This window comes from Apteryx mantelli, chromosome 7, assembly GCF_036417845.1.
Source record: "Apteryx mantelli isolate bAptMan1 chromosome 7, bAptMan1.hap1, whole genome shotgun sequence".
NCBI classification, from domain to species: Eukaryota; Metazoa; Chordata; class Aves; order Apterygiformes; family Apterygidae; genus Apteryx; species Apteryx mantelli.
This window is the reverse complement of record NC_089984.1, coordinates 6,435,442-6,458,602: the sequence shown is the minus strand read 5'-3', so window position 1 is coordinate 6,458,602 and position 23,161 is coordinate 6,435,442. Positions and strand designations below refer to the sequence as shown.

The 23,161-nt window shown below is 50.7% G+C and overlaps 2 protein-coding genes across 2 annotated transcripts in view; one reads left to right on the top strand and one right to left on the bottom strand.

The window, feature by feature from the left end:
- Positions 1-2,847: 2,847 nt before the first annotated feature.
- Positions 2,848-8,125, top strand: PCBD1 (pterin-4 alpha-carbinolamine dehydratase 1). The gene is made up of 4 exons (XM_067299493.1): positions 2,848-3,117; positions 6,159-6,290; positions 6,651-6,731; positions 7,424-8,125. Exons 1-4 carry the CDS (start codon positions 2,875-2,877, stop codon positions 7,520-7,522), a joined length of 555 nt encoding a protein of 184 aa, XP_067155594.1. The 5' UTR covers positions 2,848-2,874; the 3' UTR covers positions 7,523-8,125.
- An 861-nt stretch (positions 8,126-8,986) lies between these two features.
- SGPL1 (sphingosine-1-phosphate lyase 1) overlaps positions 8,987-23,161 on the bottom strand; it is a 33,482-nt gene continuing 19,307 nt past the window's right edge. Inside the window, exons 7-14 of the mRNA XM_067299719.1 lie at positions 18,206-18,294; positions 16,926-17,031; positions 16,336-16,434; positions 15,338-15,487; positions 14,202-14,440; positions 13,404-13,550; positions 12,220-12,340; positions 8,987-12,116 (exon numbers count right to left, since the gene is read on the bottom strand). Of these exons, the coding sequence (XP_067155820.1) occupies positions 11,976-12,116; positions 12,220-12,340; positions 13,404-13,550; positions 14,202-14,440; positions 15,338-15,487; positions 16,336-16,434; positions 16,926-17,031; positions 18,206-18,294 (1,092 nt within the window). The 3' untranslated portion in view covers positions 8,987-11,975. The remainder of the gene's footprint in view (positions 12,117-12,219; positions 12,341-13,403; positions 13,551-14,201; positions 14,441-15,337; positions 15,488-16,335; positions 16,435-16,925; positions 17,032-18,205; positions 18,295-23,161) is intronic.

The window sequence follows — 23,161 nt, the reverse complement described above, 5'->3', positions numbered from 1 at the left end:
GTGCAATGCTGAGGAACATCTGCCCATCTTCCAAAGTACAATGTAAAACAAACACACAACCCTGTAACTGCACCTCGGTTGAGATAAAGACTCCTTCAGCCAGTGTCATCAGCCAGGGTCCCCGTGCTGTGTCAGCAGCTTTACCAACAGCCCGCCCAATGCAAACTTGCATCACAGCAACCAAGACAGCAGAAGCCACTGCTTTCTTTGCTGGTTAATCCCATTTGCCTTGTGAGAGGGCCTAAAATGCAAAATCCATGTGAACTTACTGTGAGTCGAACCATGCAAATGCCAACGCTAACCCCATGGGTCCACAGTTCCAAAGGGACACCTGGAAAAGCGCACCTGCAGAAAAACAACATTGAGCACATTTTTAATACTATTAAGCGAGGAGCCAGCAGAGACCATGAAAAACTGACCACACGGAAAAAGACCTCTTGTTGCTGTGTTGGAGAGTCCTAGGTTCCCGCAGGGAGCTTTTCTCCCCTGTGAAGAGCAAGGATCATGCTCTCCATGTTGCTTATGGGATTGCAGGCAGGGTCACCTTGCAGCTGGCACTCTCAGAGAAGGCAGCTAGCGTTCCTCTTCCCTCAAAAGGGACCATAAAAACGTTTTAGGGAATGTGAAATGAGAAAGGGGGGGGGGGGGGAAATCACGCCAAGAGCAAAACAAATCTGAAGATGGGGAATAAATAGTACATGGATCTCAGGTTTTGGGGCAGGTGGATTTCGTTAAAAAGGTATTGACAAAATAACAACAATAATAGTAGATTATTGACCTAAGAGCTCCATCCAGCTATGCAGGAGCCACCATGGACACAGCGCTGCATGCACGTGAGTTAAGCTGCCATCGACGTAGCCCAAAAAAGCATAGTTCTAAACTAGACAAAAAAGGAGGAAAAAAAAGAGAAAATTCCTTAGAAATCTCTTCCCAATAACAGGCACGTACCTTGCATGGGGCTGCAAACCACCCTGAGCAAACACCTTGCCCAACACCACTCAATTAATCATTAAAAGCAAATCCACAGAGTCCCATCTCCAAAAAGAGAAACCGAAGCAGTGCCGAGGGGGAGTTTCACGTGGCGGGGGCACACCAGGAGGAGTCAGCCAAAGGATGCCCCCCAGCCACAATTTCATGCTGCACGCAGAGGAAAATCACAACTGCCCTGTTGCCTTCTTTCTGCAAGAGCACCTCTCTCTCTGCAAGAGAGCTCTCTCACGTGTACTGCTAGCAGTTAAGGTTGATTTATAACCGAGGAGAGAAAACGACATTACAAAGGAGCTGGGTAATCAGTAGACACAGTATAATTAATCGTTTTTCTCCTGATGTTCTCCGACCACAAAAATCCTCACCTTTAACAAGCTGAGGTGCCTGTCAATTGCTTCGCATTGGCAGCGAGCATTGGCAAGGTAAATGGGATCCGTTCCCAGCTGCGCTGCAACAAAAGCCACCGCGGAAAAGCAAGCTGCTGCGAGAGGTGGCGTATTTGCTTTCTCCCCCCTCTCCACATCAAAAGGGAGGCAAAACTCCATCAGTTAGCTAGAAAATCATCGCAGTCCTAGAGGCACTGTCACCTAGCCGAGACATATTGGAGGCCCTGACAAGTCACCATCAAAACTGCCACTGCATTTTCTTTAAGAACCAGACTGCAGCTGGGATCGCTTGGGCACGAGCTGTTATCTGCAGCTTCTACAGCTCCAGCTGCTACTTCGAAAGGACATTGCCTCCTTTACCTCCTGCTTACGCCGTCATTTACAGGGGCATTTCTGGCGGCCAGCACCAGGCACATCTCAGGCTGGAGGTGATGACCCTGGCCACTCTGCATTCAAGTCACGCTTTTCTTTTCTTCCTTGTACGTGCACGTGGAGCGCAAGGGGTGTTTAAGATTTGCACGCCCCATCAGAAAGGCATTGCTTCATCATTTATCTCATGTGGCTGCACCACCCAGCTCCCTCCAGTAAGGGATGGGGAGACTCCAGCCAGACTGGGACAAGCCCCGCCGTGTCTAGCAGTGGGCTAACACTGAAGGCAGCAAGGTCTACAGCTTCATATCTGCAATTATTTTCTTCTCAAGTCCTGCTTTGCTTTCCCAGCCTTCCCTCCCTGGACAGATATACAGCTTCTCCGAGGACAGAGGAGACACTCGTTTTTCCTTTCCATTACCGTGCCAAGAAAATCTATTGAGGGCGACAAAAGAAACCAAGGATTTGTTTCCCTCAAACTTCTTGCATGCCTGCTGGAGAAACAGATGATGTCTAGATCTCTGTGTAACCTATGAACGCTAGGAATGGAAACCAGAAGGTGCACCAAGGAGTACATACAGGGGATGCATGTCACATTATACTAAAAAACTCCCCAGAATCGATTGCTTCCAGGGAAAGGAAAGCCAACAGGGTACAGAAGCGAGGTGAATTTCTGTCCTCGCTGCTCACTGGGCTTGGCACACCACCATCTACACCAGCAAGGCACAAAACTTCTTGTGTTGTCAGCACTGGAAAACTGCCCCTCGTGCGAGTGGGTTGAGCAGACAGTGAGCTGCAGGACATGGGCATAAACCTGGCGGGCCAGAAGAGAGAAAGCAAGCGGGCGAACAGCGCGCGGCACCCCTGCCGCCACGGTTCCCTGCGCAACGGCAGCAAACGCCCGAAGAACGCGCAGGCAGGCGAGGCGGCACACGCTCCCCCGGCTACCCCGGCTCTTGGACTGCGCGCGGAGGGACCTAAGCGCTGGGAGATCAGCGGCAAGGATTGGCACGGCGACGGCGGGCGCATCCAGGGCTGCTGGTTCGCGCTGCTCCTCTCCAGCCAGGATGCTGCAACAGGTTAATAAATAAAAAAAGGAAAAAAAAGTGGCTCTGTGGGAAAGGACGGGTGGATGAGCACCGCCGGACACGTGCTGCTTCTGCACGCGGGGGTTCAGAGGGGACCGCGCTCTAGCAGCACCCGAACGCGCAGCGGCGGCGGCACAGGGAGGCCAGCGGCCGTGGGTGGACCTAGCGTCCTCGCCACGCCTCCCGCGGCCCCAGCCGCCGGCGCACACGCTGCCGCTCCGGCGGGCTCCGCGGGCGCGCGCCGAGCGAGCCGGGACCCGGAGGCCGCGAGGGACCCGCCGGCGATGGTAAGCGGCCGCTCGGCGATCCGGCCCGGGCTTCGGAGGCGACAGCGGGGAGGCTGAAGCCGGCGGCTCCGGCAGCGGCAGGGGGAAAGGGGGAGAGGAGCAGCGCTCCGCGCTCCGGTTAATGAGTAACGCCGGGAACTCTGCCCGCGCCGCCGAAGCGAGCGCCTTGCCGCGCGGTTTCCCTGCGAGGGAAGGGCCGCCAGCAATATTGTGCCGCGTGCGCGACCCACCGCGCGCGCCCCTTCCCTCTGCACCCCCAGCGCGGCCCCGGACCCGCGAACCGGGCGGACTGGAGAGGGGCACCCGCGGCAGAGGGGCGCTCGCAGGCAGGCCTGCCCTTCGCTGACGGCAGCCACGGGGCGCCCCGGCTCGGGAAGCGAGGGGAGAGGAGCGGAGGCGGGGGGTCCTGCGGCATCCCTAACCGGAGCGCTGCTTGCAGGCCTCACCCAGGCAGGGCTGACCCCTTCGCCTTTTCCTAAGCGACGAGTAATTTGGGCAGGGAGGGTTGGTTTAGGCTCCAGAAAGCAACCCCAGAAAACCCGCAGAGATAAGCTCTCCCGATTTCTCACGCCGGGTCCTAAGCTTCAGTTACACAAATGCATCTGCTTCATTTCAAAGGCAGGGGGAAAAAAAAAAAAAAAAAGCCAATGCCTTGTCCGTAGAAAGCCAGAAAGAAAACAAAATAATTACATTTCCGTAATGAAAAGCATGTGCTTTAAAGGAACAGGCGCGCGTGAGAAGCACTAACGTGCAATACCCAAGAGCAGCAGCGGGCTGGCCACGGTGCTGGGATGGAAACGGGGCCCTGCGGCAGCCAGGGGAGAGGACGGGAGCTGGGTCGAGGACACCAGGGGCCCGGCCAGGTGCCCTGGCCAGAGGGACACGCAGCTCAGGTGGTCACCAGCCACAGCCGGAAGAGCCGGCTTTCACGTGGTCTCCTGGCCACACCTTGGCCTGGCCATGGCCCCCGCTGGCTTGGCGCTCTTGGGGAGGAGCTGGGCCTGGAAAAAGCCTGGAAAAAGGCCCGGGGCCCATTCTCCCGTGCGGTCACCATGCAGAAAAGGGGTTTTCAAAGCCAATTAAGCTCTGCCTTTAGAGCAGCCGGGTCGCTTGCTCTCTCTGGGGTAGGCAGGCTTTCCTTGCTCTAGCACAGAGCAGGAGCTTTCGGCCGCTGGGCCCATGACCCTTGGGGGCTCAGCGGGGCCCCTGCTTCCCTCCAGGCGCCTACACAGCACCCAAGGCTGACAACCTCGGCGCGGAGCAGCGAAGCCCCCTCGCAGCCTTCGCTTTGCTAGGCTAACCAGAGCAGCCTCGCCCGCGACGGGCATCCCCCGCTCCCTCCTCATCCTCGCCTCCGCCTGCCCTATTGCCCGACGGGGGAGCGGGGCTTCCCGCATCCCACGGGGCACCTTGAACCCAAACTGGGAACCGATTCCAACGCGGTGAGAAGACCGAAATGCTGGCGGGTGGCATAGGTGCTCTCCTCGCTCTCCCCGGCCAGAGCGGGCAGGGCCGAATGCTTTCGCGCTCGCACCCGGCCGAGACCCCGCGGAGGAGCCTCCCCCGCCTCCGCCAGCCTAGCCGCGGGCACGGCGGCTCCGCTCCCGGGGGCCCCCGCGCAGCCAGCCTCCGTGCCCACGTTATCCCAGTTGCTAAGAGACCTGGAACCAGCTTATCGAGCCACCGCGGCGGCAGGGCAAGGGCTGAGGGTTTATTGCGCTGCGCCGTGTTTGCTCTCAGTCCTGCCCGAAGCGGAGCGCCCCGCTCCCACGCCCAGGAAGGGACGGACGGGGTTGGCGTTAACGGGGTGGGGGGGGGGAGCCGGGGCTGGGGCAGCCCCTGAACGTTTCATCGCCCACTGGACCCCTCCGTATCACCTCCGCGGCTGCGCCTCGGGGGCTCACCGACGGCGAGGAGGCGAGCCGGAGAAAAGGACGGCTCGCTTTCGTCGGTCAGCAGGCCCCGGCCGGCGACGCTTAGGTGGGAGACAGCTGCTCAGAAGCAGCATCTCAAGCAGCTGAACCAACGCCCGCGAGAAACAGCGGGCTGCATTTCTTGGGACCGGCATTTAACATCCCACTCTTTGCCCCGCGGCATGCGAAGGGAAACAAATTGCAAAAAGCTGTTGGTCTTGGCCGTTGAGAAACAACGATCTCCACCAACCCTAACGGTCGGATCACCCACTAGGAAGGCACTTCATTGCCAGAACGTGGGCACAATTTTCCAGACGCTACCACACCCGTCCACACTCACTCTAAGCCAGAAGATACGCTGGCCTGCATAGCCCCCATCCTTCCACCGACCGTTAAGTATTCCCATTTTTAGTTGCGTCTTTGCCATTATTCACTTGCTAAAGCTAAGCCAAGAAGAACAGTAGATTTTTTCCCCCCCCTAAAAACAAGGGCAAGCAACAGCAGATCTACCCAAAAGCAGAAGACAATGCTAAATCGTAATTGCTCCCGCTGCCCTTTGTTACGCACACACAGAAACAGCCTCTTAAATCCCACTGTCACATAAGGGAGGCTGCAACGGAACAGGAGCTAAACTCCAGCTTTGTGTGACTCAAGACTATGATTCACGCCACTTTTTTCTCCCTCTTTATGAGGCTTCTGATACCGTTGCCCTTGAAATGAAACCCTCCCGTTTTGGCAAGGTACTTTGCAAACTTCAACAGCAAGCAGTTCTCCGTTCTGGAAGTCATCAACGATCCTTTCCAGAGGATTAAATGCAATGTATTTGGGAGCGTAACCTCACCCAGCCATCACTTCTTATTCAGATTATAATGAACATATATATATACGCACACAAAAAAAATATACATATATACATATATATATATATGTATGTATATGTATTTGCACACATACACACACACACTCACTAGTGAAGTGCCCCAGGAGGCTCTGTTTGCTTTGTGTTGCAGGTCAGGACACAACCCCTGTAACCCATAGGATGCCTCATTTATTTGAGCACTTGCTCCTCCTTACCTCTGCCGTGCTGATCTGCTCCTCTCCCCTTTTTCCCCCCCCCCCATCTGCCAGGCAGGCAAAGCCCACAGACTGAGCGCGGAGGAGAGGGAGCAGCTGCTCCCAAACCTGCGAGCCGTGGGGTGGAACGAGGTGGAAGGGAGAGATGCCATCTACAAGGAGTTCCACTTCAAGGACTTCAATCGGGTACAAGCGTCAGTGCCGAGTTTTACAATAGGGGAAACCGGGTGCGCAGAGCGGGGAGTCCCATTTGCATGCCTCAGGCATAGAAAGCCCTCCCTGCTTTTCCTAAAATGTAATGGCTGAGCAAGGTAACACAACCAAGACACCAAAACGCTCAACCAGCACACGGTTTGTGTGGGGAAAGTTCTTCGAAAAGAAGAAAACCCACAGAAATCCCCAAAGACACAGCACAAACCAAGCCTTGCATTTGCTTTGTTTTCTAGAAACATGGGGAGTGAAATTTTTGATAATGGGTTGGGAAAAAAAAAAAAATCCCAGGATAAGCTGCTCAAGACTAACTTTGCTTCTTAACCCACTGGGCAGGCCTTCGGCTTCATGACCAGAGTGGCTCTACAGGCAGAGAAACTGGATCACCACCCGGAGTGGTTCAATGTGTACAATAAGGTAAGAAACGTGGATGTTGGGGCGACCGGGGCGCTTCGGAGAGCGGTTCCCGTTTAGGAGGAACAAAACGGCACTGAGAGCAGCAGCAGCAGCTCCTGTTCAGCTCAGCGGCACCTCTTCCTCCCTCAGATGCTAATCCCTTTGCGTATCATAGATGGCCTGTGACTATCGCACACACGTCCTCTCCTCCCCTCCTTGTTTGCTGGCCGGCTGAGCAGTAGCTGCTTGCAGGCTGCCACCAGGTTGCTTATTAAATCACTACCAGAAGTGGCAGCAAGGGGAAAAAGGGCCTGGAGGAAGAGTTGAGAGGTGGCACAGCAGCTGCCGTGACCAAGGGTGGCAGTGTCTGCTTGTCGCCAGGATGAGCTGCAGGGAAGGAGAAGAAGTTGCAGAGGCGACAGCCACCAGAAAGGGCTGGGGAAGCTCTGGTCTGGGCACGGGGAGTGGGAGAGGGGCACAGTGGGAACCGGGAGAAGGGCAGAGTCATTGCACCCACCAGCCTCCGGAGCTGGATGCAATCAGGCAAAATGCCAGAGCACTGCTCCCCCCCCAAAAAAAGGTCACTAACAAGCCTGGAGAAAGTAATAGCGCTACCTGCTCCATCGGGTGATAACTGTCTGCAGCACTGGGGGAACTCGCTCCTGTCCTTCCTGCCAGCAACACTTGTCTGTCTGTCTGTCTGTCTGGTTTAGGTTCACATCACCTTGAGCACCCACGAGTGCGCAGGCTTATCCGAGCGAGACATCAATTTGGCCAGTTTCATAGAGCAGGTTGCGGCTTCTCTATCCTGACTAGAGAGGAACACATAAAGCCCAAATCAACCCAAATCGACACCCCTGCGTCTCACCCGGATGACTGCACCCAGAGCCTTCGCCCTGCTCCAAGCTACTGCTGGACCCAGACAGCGTATGCCGTCCAAACCCCCCGCCGCAGCTCGGCGCTTCGCCCCGATGGAGGCACTTCTGCACCGGGAAGGCAGCCTCTACTGCTTTGCATACGTCCACCCCTGCTCTTGCCACCTCCGTTCTTAATCCCGTCTTTATCCGTGTGTGCAAATTGCTGAACCCGTGGCCCTTTCAGTAGGCATGCCTTTTACCAGAAGGAGTAACGTTACACAATTGCACGAGTAAATCTTTTCAGAGCTTGACCCATCCAGGCACCATGCTCTTGGCTTCTTAGCTTTACAATATGCTCTACCACCTGAATTTACGGTGGTATGGGAACCCTTCGGCTCCCCTATCCCGTACCGGCAACTGTGATGTGCAGTTTGGTTATTACTGTAACCTTTCTTAAGCAGTATTAAAAGCAGGCATGCGATCTCACCCCTACTGTAACGGGCCTTTTAGTAGAGAACCAGGTGAAAATGTTTACAATAAAGTTCCCAGTTAACCTGATGTCAGCTTGGAAGGAGGCTTCTTTGTCAGAACTACGGCAACTGGTTTTTCCAAGCCAGGCACTGGCCTGACTCCTCTCTCCAGAAGGCGTTTCTGCCGTAGGAAAGCTGCTCCATGAAGCAGCACGGAGAAACGGCACGTGCCTTTGCAGGCCTGCACCTCACAGCGAACGGGGCCTGGAAGAGAATGAGATTATTAAAGCACTGCCTAAAGAGCCAGAGCGGATCTGGCAAAGCCTGTTAATGCTAAACAGGCACAACTGTCATACCCAAGGCAAAAACACAGGCAAGGGACAACCAGAAGGCATAAAAGCAGTCCAGATTCAGGCCAGAAGCTGCTTGAAGTGGGATACCTCTCAACAGAGGTTCTGGGTGGCTTTGGTGCCGCAAGATCTTCACTCCAGCAACACAGTAACTTGGCAATACCGTGCAGGTGAGTCCACACTCAAATTGCCGCTTTTCTGTTAGCGGGAATGATTTGCTGCGAAGCCAACAGGAGTTGTTTCCAGCAAAACATTCCAGGAGAAATACTACAGACGGCTGATTCTGGACAAGTTTTTTTTTGTTGTTTGATTGTTGTTTTGGGGTTATTTTTAACCCCCTAGGTTCCATAAAGTATTAAAAGAAAATCCATAGCTCTTCGGTGCAACACTTTCCGCATCCCTGAGCATCACCCGCAGGGCACAGTCAGGGACACCACCTTCATCTTGACAGAATGACAGAGCAGCTCCCGGGCAAAGCTAATAAGATTCATAAACCGTTCTCCAAACCACAGACCAGGCTGTCCACGAGCACGGCCAGGAGTGATAGGTCCCCACCCATTCAAGTAAGCGTTAAAACAGAAAAAGGGTCAACGAGCCTATATAGCTAAATGCACCATTTTAATGCAAACTAGGCCCTCTTTCACCATCTCTTCAGTTATTTCAGCCTACAGTTTTACACAGCGGCAAACCAGAGCGATACAGAATATTGCCATCAGGTGAACTCTTGTCCCAGAAGTTCATTAAAAACGGTCAATGCGTATTTAAAGGGCAAGATAGTGTTGTATGCAACCCTTCCACCCCCCCCAACCCTCCCTTCCCCACAAATCATCAGAAAAGTGCAGATGAAATCCATGGCATGAAGACGGACATCTCTTCTTGGTCCATCCCACTGGATATTCTTCAGTCTGGTACCTTGAGCAGCCAGCTCCCTTGGGAGTGCTTTGTACAAATAACAACTTTAACGTCCCACTTGCTAAACCGAACCAGCCAGAAATCTTACAGGAATCAACAGTGGGGAAGTTCCCTCCAAGCCTAAAGTACCATCTAGTTTCAGATCATAATCCAGTCCACAGAATTCTTCTTCTTTTTTTCCTTTTAAACAACTATACAGCCTATTAATCCATCATATTTCTAAGACCATGTGGCATGATAAAGGAGATGCAGATTACATATTAGATGACAAGGATGAACAAGACTACACACCAGTAAAGTACAGCAGTCTTCTCCTGACCACAAAAAGATTACATTTACAGTATAGAACAAATACACATAAAACAATTAAACCCACAAATATTACTATTAAGTGAAGCCCAGAATGAAGTACATTGACTTACAAATAACATCTTCAAATACATCCAAAAACATGAAATGGAGCACTGATCCGTTAGGTCCATCTACTTCCTTGGAGGAGAACCCGAGTGGGGAAGGAGAGGGTGTTTCCCCCGCCCATTCCCCAATCTGTCCCCTGCCCCTTCTTTTAAAGCAGAAACAGAGTACTTTCCTTCTTTGTTTTCCAAATCTTGGCTCAAAGAGAACCATCACAGTAGCTAGATACTGAAGATTCGCTCTCCAAAGCACAGAAAACTCTGAGAGATGCAGTAATAGTCACATTGGCAAGATGTTAACAGAATAAATAGGTCCAACACAAATGCTGACCAGGGGAGCTGGTAACACCATCAAGAGAGCATCAGGCAACTCAAATGCACTGCTTTCAAAAGGGCTCAGAGACATGCACACTGTCATCAGTTTAATGAGACAGGAGATGGCCAAAACACAACGTCTCACAGCACTGAAGAACAGACCTGTTAAAAAGCAAATATTCCTCCCCACAGACACTGGGCCCAAGGTTGCGCTTGTTTTTGCAGTGGTTAAGCAACCCTCTCATGCAGTATAATTATTGTGCAAGTGTGTGCTTCAGCTATGTTAAGCCAGCGAGGGTCAGCTTAGGGCTAACCAGCGCAGTACCGCAGAGAGATGCCTTCAGCTGTCCCGCGCAGGACCGTGCGGTCCTGGCGCGCGGTCTTCCCCCAAGCGTTGCACAGCAATCCTATCCCTTGTGCAACTCTGCCGGTGAAACTCTCCGTAGCGTGCAAGAAGCTGGGAAGAAATGCACGGGAAAGCCCTGGAGGAAAACCCCACCACTGTTTCACAACTCAAGTGACTCTAGTTTGTCCTTAAGGCCACAGTTGCCTCACAAGTTGCACTGGTAAAACTCTCTCACAGTAAAAATAGTGGAGAAAAATAGGAAGGGTGGGCCATGCACCCAAGGCTAGAATAGCTCCAGCTATTGCATCCTAGCAATCTGCCTTTCAGCGCTATACCAGCGTCTCTGTAATACTGTGAAGGGACTTGGCTCAATACAACTGTCCTACCTTATGGGCAAGCATACTTTACCTGAGGCCAGTCTGCCCTTGAGGTTATTTTCAATAAAGTACCGTAAGGAAACGACTGCAAACATTGCAGTCAATAGCTGAACCCTCAAACTCTTCCTGGCATCCCACAAAAAGCCAGGGAAGCGTCAAGGCACAATGGTGAATGCCCTTTTGAGAATGTGCCTTAAAAGAATCAGTGCAAAGAGCAGACAGCGATTGCTACTTTCTATTACAAAAGTCACCTTTTCATACTAAAAGATTATGGTAGAAAAAAGTCAACTTTGGTGCCATATGTTTGCATACGAAGTCCGTAGCCATGACACACACCAGGGCTCGACTGACTCAACTACAGCATTGCGAGACAGTGCAAAACCTTCAAGTTATAAACAGTGAAATCACCGTTTTGCACATCCCTCCAGAATTGTGCAAGGTACAACAGCAATCTAGGTGGCAAATGCATGTGTTCTAGAAGAGGCAGGAAAGCAAAATAGATACCATGTACCTACGATTTTGAGTACCATCCAGTTCCTCTCCCTGCACCACCCACTTGGTTTCTATTTCTGTTGCTACTCAAACGAGAGATTCCAGAAGAGGATTTTGCATTGTTTTTTTGCCCCCCCCCCCAACAGATATTGATTGCAGTCTCACTGAGATCTCCAGGGAGGGATTTTAAAGAGTACATGACCACTTTCCTTTGCCAATTTATCAACCCTGCATTACACAGATATAAGGCTCCTAGCACAGTTTGTTAAATGCAGTAGCTTGGAGGAATACTCAGAAGAAAACAAAACTTTCAATTTATTTTCTACCTTCAACTTCTGGGAAGATCAATGCTTTGGAACACAACGTCAGAACTAGAACCTATCCCTTGGCTGGACATCGGCCGAATACAAGGTCTGAGGAGAAGAAACAGTGAGGAATGAAGCGACATTTAGAATACCTGAGGAATTTGGAGTTGTGGAATGGACATTCATTTCACCATCAGTAATCCTGATGAAAACGGACAGGGGGAAGGGAAGAAAAGCCCTAAAATTAAAGTTGGGCATGAAAACAATGCAGATGTCAGAGTAGACACAGGTGGGGAAGGAAGTTTCCAAGACCAAGCTGCCATCAGACCTGCACTTGTGGGAACTAAGGCTTACTGCAATCTCTTTCCCAGAAAACCTTTAGAGCCACCCCAGTGCTAGCTGGAAAGGCACCAGTTGCGGCACTACAGTCAGCGGTGGCCAGGAGAGCCGTTCATGTGCTTCTCGCTGCAAGGAACATCCGTGCTGTAGAGGCCATCCAGGTACGCCTGAGAAATCTCCGCTACCAAGCTCCGGTCCGGGATGGACTGGGCCATTCCATAGATGGCTCCCTAAGGGGAGAGGAAGAGAACGTTACTACCATCAGGGAAAGGTGCTTCGACGTACATAACCCGCTCACCCCAAATACACCCTCACTATGTCCTGGCTCCTTACCATGCCTGTGGTCTCGGCATTGACATCCTTCATGATCTCGTCAACGCTGTCTTTGACATCTTTCAAGAACTGTTCGGCAACACCCGGCTTCGTGTGCAACTGCGTAATGCAAAGGTGAATGCTGGGCAGGCAAGGGAGAAGGCAGAGATTAGCCACGCCAAGTATGCACAGCTCCACATTTGCAGAGCAAACAGCATCTGAGGCCTTCCCTGGCCAGTGACAGCTGTGTATCTCCTTGAAATAACATTTCAGAGGTATAAAGGGAGATGACTATCCACTACCTTCCAATTAAAGGCAATCTCTCCATAATATTTGCTATAACCAAGCTCTTCTTTTGCAAAATTGCAAATCCACCTTCCTTCCCAACATCACCATACATAGCTAAAAGCCTGCAACTGCCTCACCTCACCCCAGTTACATCTGGTTAGAAAGATGCAGCTGCATGGGAGCACGCTTCGCTCCAGGGATGCTTGCCGTAATTTCCTTCCCCTTCCCCTCCAGCCGAGATGAGCTGTCAGCCTGCACGTGTCGGCCACCCCCAGCGTGGAAGTTCGAACCTACCGGAAGGGATGGGGCTACTCGCACCTCTGAGCTACTGCTTCAGGCTCTCTAGGGCTCCTCTTCACGCTAACTGCAAGTCTAAAACTTTTTCAGCACACCTACAACTTAAAAGGTTTGCCCTTTTCATGCACAGGAACACAACTTCTACCCACTCAAGGAAAATCATGGACAAACATTCATTTTACATCAGGCTGGAAAGATCACAGAAAATGATCAAACCTTCATTGTTCTCTCAATTACCTTCATGTTCAGTGTGCAGGAGAAAGAAATAAAAATCTACAAAATCTCACTTGGCTAACACAAGATAAAGTCCTGGCTATTTGTATTTTTCCGCTTGTATAATGCAGAGGCAAAGAGAAAGAAAGTCTCAGATATGCCCTCTGCCAGGCTCATTAAAATTACTATTGCCTCATCTTCACTGCAGTAACCGCTATATATCAGCAATTACAAAGGTAATTGCTTCTCCAGAGGAAAAGTCTACATATAATTTATCAGATATGGACAACACCACTCAGCAAGTCGAGAGAGCTACGTGGTCCAAAGACGACCATCTCGCATACCCGGGCTATGCACATCGCTCCACTGGTCTACAACAACGGCTCCCACTGTGACCACAAACTCACCTTGATGGGAACTGCAGGACATTCAAGTTCCACCCTTTCGCAGCTAACAAATTAGATAATCGATAAATGTCAAAAGTGTCCGAACCGATGGAGAGGACAGACACCTCGGGTTTCCCAAAAATGAAGATGCTGTCAATTTTTCTCAACCTTGAAACAATATTAAAGAGAGAAGAAGCGACTAATCAGAGTTACAGGATTACAGCAGAAGGAGGTCAGCCATTCTGTCCTTCTTTCTGGAGCCTCAGAGGAAAAGGTACATATGGAGGGGGATAGAGTGCAACACATTCCTACCAAAAATCATGCAACCAGCCCAGGCCATAAGGCCTCGCAAGAGGACTCCAGTGATTAGAAGCCCTGAGTCAAGTACGCTCAGGAAGAAACGGAAAAGAGGGAGGACAGAGAGGCAAGGAAACACAGAGCAGCAAAGAGCATCAGTCCATCACATCACACAGCAATGCAGGCACGCTAACAAGAGCGATTATAACCCTTCTTTCAGCAGCTGGAGTAAGTCCTTCCCGATTCCCCCTCAGCCACAACTAAGGCAGGAGAAACTCTCCAAGTAAGGCCAGCTAAATAAAGATGCCTGCATCCCTCCTCTCTGTGCCCTCCAGCTGTATGAAGGAGGGCAGTAGCTTGGGCATAAATGAGGCATCTTCTCCAACCGTTTCCCAGTGGATTCCCACCCAGGGGCTAACATGCTCCAGGAAAAAAGGGTGCAAGAGAAACAAAAGCAGCGTGGGAGAGGGAGTCCAGAATGGGGTTAAAGAGTACAATCAAAAAGCCAAGTCACGGACGTACTCCGATTCGAGGAAGCGAGCTGTTTTAATGATCCTCTTCGTCGCCTCAACGTAGCCGGACTCCCCGATGTGCATCAGAGTCGCCCAGCACGCGGCGATGATCCCACCAGCCCGGGAGCCCGCCATGGTGGGGGAGGCGTATATGCCCCCTTGCCAGTCGGGCGCTACGAAGAACTGGTAGCTCCTGTACTTCTTGTCGCTGTAGAGCACCACAGAGGAACCCTTGGGAGCGTAGCCGTACTGCAAGAGGCACGCAAAGCATTACAGAGTGGCAGGAGGGCACAGGAACACGTTCAAGCACTTACTGTGACGGTCACCGAGATCGCCTGTGCCCATACCTTGATGCATCGCACAAAGCATCCACATAGGGCATTCCTTATCCCAGCACGCCTCCACATAGCAGGGCAGCTACACCACCAGGACTTGGCACAGGTCCTGACACGGTGAGGTGGGACAGCTTACACCCTGCAGCAGGTTGAGGACCTGCCTTTCCCTGCAGGCAGCTAGCAGCTGCTTCATATTTTAGCTATCGAATTTATGAACTCGAAAAGACAAACTCAGTTACTAAAGATTAATTTCTCAGAAGCAAAGGAAAACTCTGAGGGGAGCCTTAACACAAAATCTGCAATGTGATAAAGACTTGAACAAAGCAGCACTTCCTCTTCATTTAAGTCTAATGCTTTCTTACCTAGCACGGCTGAAGCAAATGAACTAGTCCTTGCTTCAAGCACCCCACTGAAAAGGCATCTCTCCTGCCCTCCAGCAGTGGAGCCGCGGCACTCCTGACCACTTTGGGACTTGAGTCCACACGATGAGGGAAATTAAAACCAGTGGGTCTCCATCACCCCTAGACAAACCCCTGCTCCGGGTATCTGACACCACCTTCACATCACAAAACACAAACTGCGAGCAGATGCAACCACTGCCCACAGTCCAAGTCACCTTTCCATGACAGCCCCCCACCAGCCACGTGCCACTATTTCTATTTAACGTCTGATTCAGTCCCCCACAGGCCAATGGTAGCAAACCCTGAAAAAGCCATGCAAAGTGTACTAGAAATGCCTAAAGACAGGGATGGCATTGGGAATTGCTCCCCCAAAATGAAAGCATTGAAAGTCCTTTCTCTCCCCTTCTTACCTTGTGGGTATCAGCAGAAATGCTGGTCACACCTTTCACGCGGAAGTCAAAGGGACGCTTTAGAGGGAACCCTGCCTTCTCCATGAAAGCAATGAGAAAACCACCCAGGCAGGCATCCACATGGAAGGGGATTTTGTACTCCACCGCCAGCTGCATGCAAACAAGAGGTTCTGGTGAGCAATATACAACCAAGGAGGAAAATGATGTGGTTGGGCTAGCCAAACTCCAGTCACCAAAAATACTCCATGTTTCACATTTGGATGTTTTCTGGACCCTTTTGGAACATCATGCCATTCTCAAGCTGTTGAGCACTGGATGATCTGGAAGGTCTGGCTAGCTGTAGGATGACTCCTCCTTCTGCCTTTCATATACTTAGAGATTATCAGCAAGAGAAAAAAACAACATTGTATTTTGGCAGTTTACTGTATTTGCCAAAGAGATGTGACAACTTGGTCTGAAAGTGGATATCCCAAATACACTACAAGAATGTGATCCAAATGAAAAGAAGATCAGAAGTTGCTGACTGGTTACATACAAAATAAATAATGGGAGCATGGAGAGAAAAATCAAGAGGCCTGTTTCAAAAATGAGATCCTGGTCCTTTGCTTCCTCCTCCTTCCACACATCCCTATGACTTTTCCACCAAGCTTGCTACAACCAAAGCCTTTTACCAGGTGGACTATTCTGCTGCTATTTCCTTTCAGGTGTCAAAGAATGAGCCCTTTTGCTTGGTGTTGCAATGGAGCAGAGCTCTAACCCACGTGCACGATACATACAGTTACAGCAGAAGTTTATGGCAGTGACTTCAGAGACAAAACGTGCACTAAAGGCGTGCCCACGCCACTCTGCACGCAGTGGCCCAAGTTTAAATCCAGCCTCCTGCAGCCAGCTTTACGACAACGTCCAGGGTTAACTTCAGCTATTTAAAGCCCACCCACAGCAGTGGGATATACCAGTTTTATCGCTATAGCTCCCAGAAGTCACGGGGGGCGTCCTACCTTGGCCACCTCTTCAACGGGGTCCATAATTCCATGCGGGAACTGGGGAGCAGAACAGACCAGCACGGCTGTGTTCTTCGAAATGGCTCTCCTCATTGCCTGAAGATTTAAAGAGAGAAGATGCTCACACTCCATTTACCAAGTTCCACCCTGCCAAAAAAGATAAAAAATGAAAACATGCAGCTTCTGGTCTTAAAAACAAACCAACACAAAAGAGCCCACAGAAACCAACGCAATGAGCTGTAAGCATCAGACGACATCAACTGAGTCATTTAACTCATCCCCTTGGAAATAACGGAACATGTTGTTCACCCTCATCTGAAACCTGTAGCTATTTCTGAAACACACAAATTATTTGATTCTAAAAGAATGACATGGGACAAAGGGATGGTTTACATCCGATTATTTCAAACAGGACTTTATATGCAGCGACAGGCATTTACTCTTACAGTTCTTCCTTATTTCCAGGAAACATAGCTCATCTCCTCTTTCTACCCACTGACTTAGCACCCTGACAGGCAGATGCCTGCTATTTCTTGCACACCACTTGTTTCCCCCAGAAAGAGTGTTGTGCTGCCTAAAAGCAATACCTGAACATCCACTTCCATATTCTTGGTCAACGGGATGTGAATGATCTTGAGGCCAAAGTAGTGTGCTGCTTTGTCAAACGCTGCGTGAGCGCTCTTCGGGACCAACCTAGGAAAGCAGCAGATTCCAAACTTCAGCCCAGGTAGCACCTAAGCCTTAAGGTGAACAGGAGGGGAAAGAGCACAAATCCAACCTGCAGGTGTTTCTGTGCTTCCTCCCTTACGGACAGGTCACAAACAGGCAAAAGCCAAAAATCATACAGACTGAAAGAAAAGGTGGGGAAAACGCACTCTGGGACGCAAGAGAGGCCATGTGCTATTCTGAACTAAAACAGTGGTCACTCAATCTTTAATGACACAGAGCAAACCTATTAGAAGGAATTCTATTCCACTACGTGGTCTTCTGTGAACCAGGAAGCATAGTTCCAATAAAAAAAAGTTAATTCCTTGCCATAACAGACAAGATTGCATCGTCTCCAAACAACCATCCTCACTGAGGGGGGCCCATCACAGCACAAAACGGAAGGAACAGCATAAATACATCAAATGAACTTAACACTCGCTGTCTCACATCTCCAGTGGCAGTGGCTAGACTGCAAAAAAAAAAAAAAAAAAAAAGCATTTGCCTTGTTTTCTGTGGCATCCTATCTTTATTGGGGCCTTTAACGGCATGCAAAAACATCAGAAAGGGAAGGAAAAAAAAAAAGTCACAGGAATTCAGCAGATGAACACCACAGTGTTTCATCTCTCATGTTTTCCCCTCGGAAGCAATTAAGCAGAGAAATAAATTTGAGGCACCGTTTAGAAAAAAGATGCACATCAGAGAGAGCAAATCCTACATTAGCAGTGTAATGATTAGCACAGATTCTCATTTCAGCCCCAATCAGCCTCGACTTTAGTCCCAGAATTTTCAGGCTAAACGTCTTTGATCAGAATAAATTAAAACCCTTATGCACTTCAAAGTGCCTCGCAATCTGTGCTGAAGAGGGGCCCAAAGCTGAAACGAGCAGGCTTTTCTAGAGCAGCGCGCAGATATTGCCAAAATACATCTGCACGGCATGGCTGCAACAGCAACGTTCGCGCCTGGGTTCCCAGGCTGCTTAAAGGTTCCTGCGCTTTTGCTCCGTTTCCTTGCATCCACGTTTCTCTCCTGCATTCAGTCCTTCAGACACAGAAGAGATGGCAAAGAGCTACGAAACGAAGGAAGATCGGGACCAAGCAGCCACCTCCACTCAAAGGAGCAATTAAGTCGCGAGAGCCTCCAAAGCGGAGGTATTGCATACATTTCTGGATGTTTGACGCCCCTCTCGTACGCCAGGTCTCGGTACGCCTTGCAGGCCATCAAAATGCTCTCGGTGCCCCCAGACGTCATCTGTTGGGGAGAAAAGAAGCAAAAAGAAAAAAAGAAAATCACCTACATGGATGTTACAGAAGAGAAGAGGGGAAGAGGAAAGGATGCTGCCACAGCATCTCTGCCCAGAGACGTTTCAGAGGCCAGAGACGCAGAGGACAACTCAGGTTTGCAAGGGCAGCAGAAGCCGTTGAGCAGTTCAAGGTGCTTTCTAGCGTTCAGGTCGAAAGTGCACATTTAAGTAAGCTTTGGCTCCGCTATCTAAAGGGGAAAAAGCGACCCAAAGCCCTGACGAGAGAGGAAAGCCCGCACGGTCCCTAGCCGGCAGGGACGACCGCACCTCACGAGCACACGAGTACGCGCTCAGCTCTTGATCACCTGGGGATCATTCAGCTGGTTGCAGATTAGCTACGCCACGTAGGCGGAAACAACAAAGCTGGTTCGGTACCAAGACAACTCAGGTACGGCGGGGTTTATTGCGCCTGGAGCACCGCCAGGTTGAGGCACGGCGCCAGCTCGGCGCTGGCACTGCTCCGGAGCCGAGGAGCCTTCCCCGAGCTTGGACACCGGCGGGGACAGGGCTCTCTCCCGCCCCGTCTCTGCAGAGGCCAGCCGAGCTCTGGCCAGTAGCAGGCCGGAGCCGGTAGATCCCGAAGGACCTCAGAAACGTTACGCCGTGAGGGATTTCTGGAGCGCAAGCCCCCGAGCAGCCCACCGCCCCCGTCGCCCCAGCCCCTACCACCCTGAGCACGGCGGGGCAGCGCGTTCTGCATCAGGCGACGGGCAAGAGGAACGCACGGGCGCGCGCGCACCCCAGCTGCTGGAGCAGGCGTACTGTCGCAGACCAGCACTCGAGAGCTTTTAAAAATAAATATATAAACCCCTTACAGGAAGGTATGCTAAGACAGGAAAGCCAGCAAACGGGAGGGTTGTCCCTCCTTGGCCAGCCTTCAGGAGCTCTGAGGGACAGAGCAGAGAGCATGCACAAACCTTTCAAAGTAAAATTTTACCCTAATAAAACGTGGGGCTGTTTTTTCAAGCAGGACTTATGCTCTGCATGAAAGGCACTGCCAATGCCAAGCGGGCTGTAACTTGAGGAGGGCTGGTACGTGGCCCAGGTGCACCTAGTTCAGGTGAAAGAGAGGAATCAAAGCGACACACATTGCTTAGGGAAGGCTCAGCTTTGACCTCCTCGGGCGCTGAGCCGACTGTCACTTCCCCTTTTTAACCCTCCCCTAAAACAGAAACACAAAAAGGATGTAATCGCGTGTGCACATCTTACGTTATCCACTGGTCTGGGTTTCAGTTTTTCACCAGCTGACACTGCTGCAAAACCCCAAAATGCAAAAAGTGTGACTGCGTGACAAGGACAAGCATAAGTACAGAGATGAGGAACAAAAAAAACCACCCGCCGCATTTGTTCCTAGCACGAGCCAAGCCAGCAGCAGCTGCCGCCGCGGGCACCGTGCAAGCGACTGTCTCACCACAGACAAACAAGTCCTGCTTTTTTGTACTTTGGGAATCAACAGCTGTTGCAAGGAAAAAAAAAAAATCCTAACAGAGCCTCACACTGGCTAAAAAAAAAAATTCTGTTGCACTTATTGTGAAGCAAATAGACGGTAGCAGGAACACAACGTCCCGAGTACTTTATAGGCTGAGTCACTCACTTCTCAACCCTTCTCATGAAAAAGCTTGTCAGCTATTATTTTGGGGAAAAAGCAACCGGCATCACGCGGATTTTCCCTTCCCACTGCCGGGCGGTAGAACAGGAACAGAATTATTTCGCCCTTACAATATTGCTTACTGTATTGCAGCAATTGCGAAGACACTGCTGGGCACGATTTTGAGACCTTGGGCGGACGTTGCTGAACGCTAGGTAAGTCATGCCAGCGGGCCCTGCCGCTCGTTGAACAGGCCGTCCCTGCCTCTGCCTTCATCCAACCGGCCTTCAAAGCGCAGCCCCTGGAAGAGCCGTACTCCCGCTCCCATCTTTCCACCGGCGCGCCGACGTCTTGCCCTTATAGATGACACCTTCCTCCGAAATCTGGCCTGCAAAGTTGCCAAAGTCGAGCCGCGCGCACCGTTTGGGAGGTCAAAGTTGATGTTATTCACCGTTCGCCTGGACGGGCGCTTTCCGCCTGCAGAGGGAGTCCGGAGGCTCCGGAGGCTCCGCGAGCGGCAGCAAACCCCCTCTGCAACCATCCAGGCCTGAATCACCATCACAGGACACAAGTTCCCCTCCGGCCGCCCCGCCGTGATTCAGCACCGGCCCACGGCAGGCACAAATACTTTTTCTCCCCTTTAAGTTAAAGCCCGCAGGCCCAGGGAAGGGCTGGCCAGGGGCACTGGTTTAAGCAGCTTCCCGACTAGGCACTATCCGCAAAAGCCAGAAGCGGCATGCGGAAAAAGGCAAACAAGCACGCTCTCCTGCTCCTGATTTATTTGGTTCTGCAAATGGGAGGGGAGAGAAGAAAGCATGGGGGAAGAAAAATACTCCTCCCGCCTCCTAAAGCTGATACATCCGTTCCATTGCTCGCTCCCTGCAAATCCCAGTTCCCTGCAACCTCAACATTAGCACAGCAACGAGAGGTGCAGTCCCTATTATATGATTTCTTCGGCGAGGCCACCTTCACGTTGCTGCCAAAATGTCACACACCTTGCACATTTAGCAGTCTAAATTTTGCTTGCATTTTTTCCCCCATAGGAAATACCTCTCTCCAGACCCTGGAGACCAAAGTTGACCGGAAGTTTCTCTGAGCTGAACTACCCTATGAATAAGAGCAGTAAATCGCAACTCATTTCTGAGATATCATCAGAGCAAAAATATACCATGATCCCCTGGATGCTCATAACATGGAGGCAGGCTGACCCAAAACCCCTGTGAAGCCAGGGGTTGTAAATGCCACCAGTTATCCCTCCCAAGGCGACCCGCTTGTCGCCGCAGATAAAACCGGACCGATCTGCAGGAGGGCAAGCCGGAGTTTAAGCCTCCCAGGATGCAGCATTCACATTTCACTTTTAGATTTCAAACGTGTGACTAGCTATATGACAAAGTTTGGAAAGCCCAAAACATGGGAGGAAGAGGCAAGCCAACTTCTACAGGGAGCTAGGTTTCCATCGTCTTCTGCTTTTGCTTCCTCTATCTTGTCCTCAGCTGCAAAATAAGCGCAAAGAAGAATTGAGAAAGACAGAGAGACGTCAAATATATGCATACACACGGACAACTTTCCTCTGCACTCCACTTGAGGCTGCCTTTTCTTCTTAAAGTTCACAACTACTAACCACTAAAAAACAGAAATCATTGAAGCCTGCATAAAAACAGCGACTTCTCCTCAACTTACAAGGTAAAGCCTCAGAGCCAGCACTGCAAAACAGAGCTTGTGAATCAGAGCCCAAGTCCACATCAGACAAAACCAAACTCCCCCGCTCCCCTTCTACGTACTGAGCTTAATTAGTCCCTCCAAATCATTGAAAGGATGCAATCAGAATCTCACGGGAGCCAAACATCACCAGCTCCTGTCTCTCTGCTCCTGCATAACACGATTAAAAGAAAGAACAAAAGGAGTAATTAGTGAGAAAGAGTAAGCATCTCTCCGCTCCTGAAAGTGATTACTTTTAAACGTGGCTTAAGAGCCTGAACATCTCTTAGTGCAGTTTAAGGCAAAAGGCATGCCTGAACATCCCACAAGGGAACTGTCAGTATTTTTATGCTCATGTTTAAACTAAGAAGAATTGTAGCCCCCATGCCTCAAAGACAGGCAACTCCAGTAAATCATGAAAGCTACTCATCGAATTCAAAATTCAGAAATCTAAAGAAGACACCATTTATTTCAACATTTATCTAATGCATCGGCATCCTTCAGAGCATACGAACCGGACTGCTCTCCGGATATCCTTCTTTAAGAGACGTCCGCACAACAGAGGGCAGGACCGTGCAGAGACACCCGGTCTCCGGAAGCCCTGGGAATAGCACAGATGTGGTACGGTGCTGCTTTTCCCAGGCTGAGCAGCACAGCCATTAGCCCGAGAAAGTGCCGTTCTGCAACGCGCCATGGAAATCGGAGCCCAAAGGAAGCGAACTGGCCTCCCTGAGAAGCAGAGACAAGCAGAAAACTGTGGGTTTTCCACCTATCACAGCCGCGGATAAACTCTTCAGAAACACCAACAAGCTCCATCTACCTTCAGGGACCATCACAGGACACCAACAAAATTGGACAAGCAGTCCCAGAGGCCTAAATCAGATTAGTTAATCCAGTGGACAGGGACATGACAACAGACACATGCATCCACTGCTTCTCGGAGACAGCCGTGATGAAATTCAGGAAAAAAAACATTTGTTTTAGTTTACAGCACTGCAGAAGTTGAATCAAGTGAACGAGAAGCCTTCTCGCTCGGAAAAAGCGACGGCACTTCCCGAACAGATCAATTTAAAGATAACTCTCAGCATTATACCCTCCCTGGTGGAGCCATCTCTTATTTTACAGCCTCACCAGGTATCGGAGCGTAACTGCGGCAGTACGAGTGACCAGTTACAGCACGGCCTGTCAGAGACGGAAGGAAGAGCATCAGTTTGAGAAAAACGTTCTTTTTAAATGGCTGTGTAACTGTCAAAGCCTCCAGAAATCGTTTAGAAATATTAATTCTGTTTGGGGGAGAAAAAAAAAACAAAAAAAAACGAAACAAAAAAGTCTTTGACTCCAACGACTTAAGGAGCAGGTAACCCCCCACATCTCCTCCCAAGTCTCTCCATCAAGCGTTAGCTCCTCTGGACACTCTCACAGCCAGGAAGGGCTGCGTGGGAGGAAGGTGCAAAGCCCAGTGGAGAGACTCGTTTGGACAAGATAATTACAGGGTTACAATTAATCTGCTTTTTCTGGCTACAATTAAT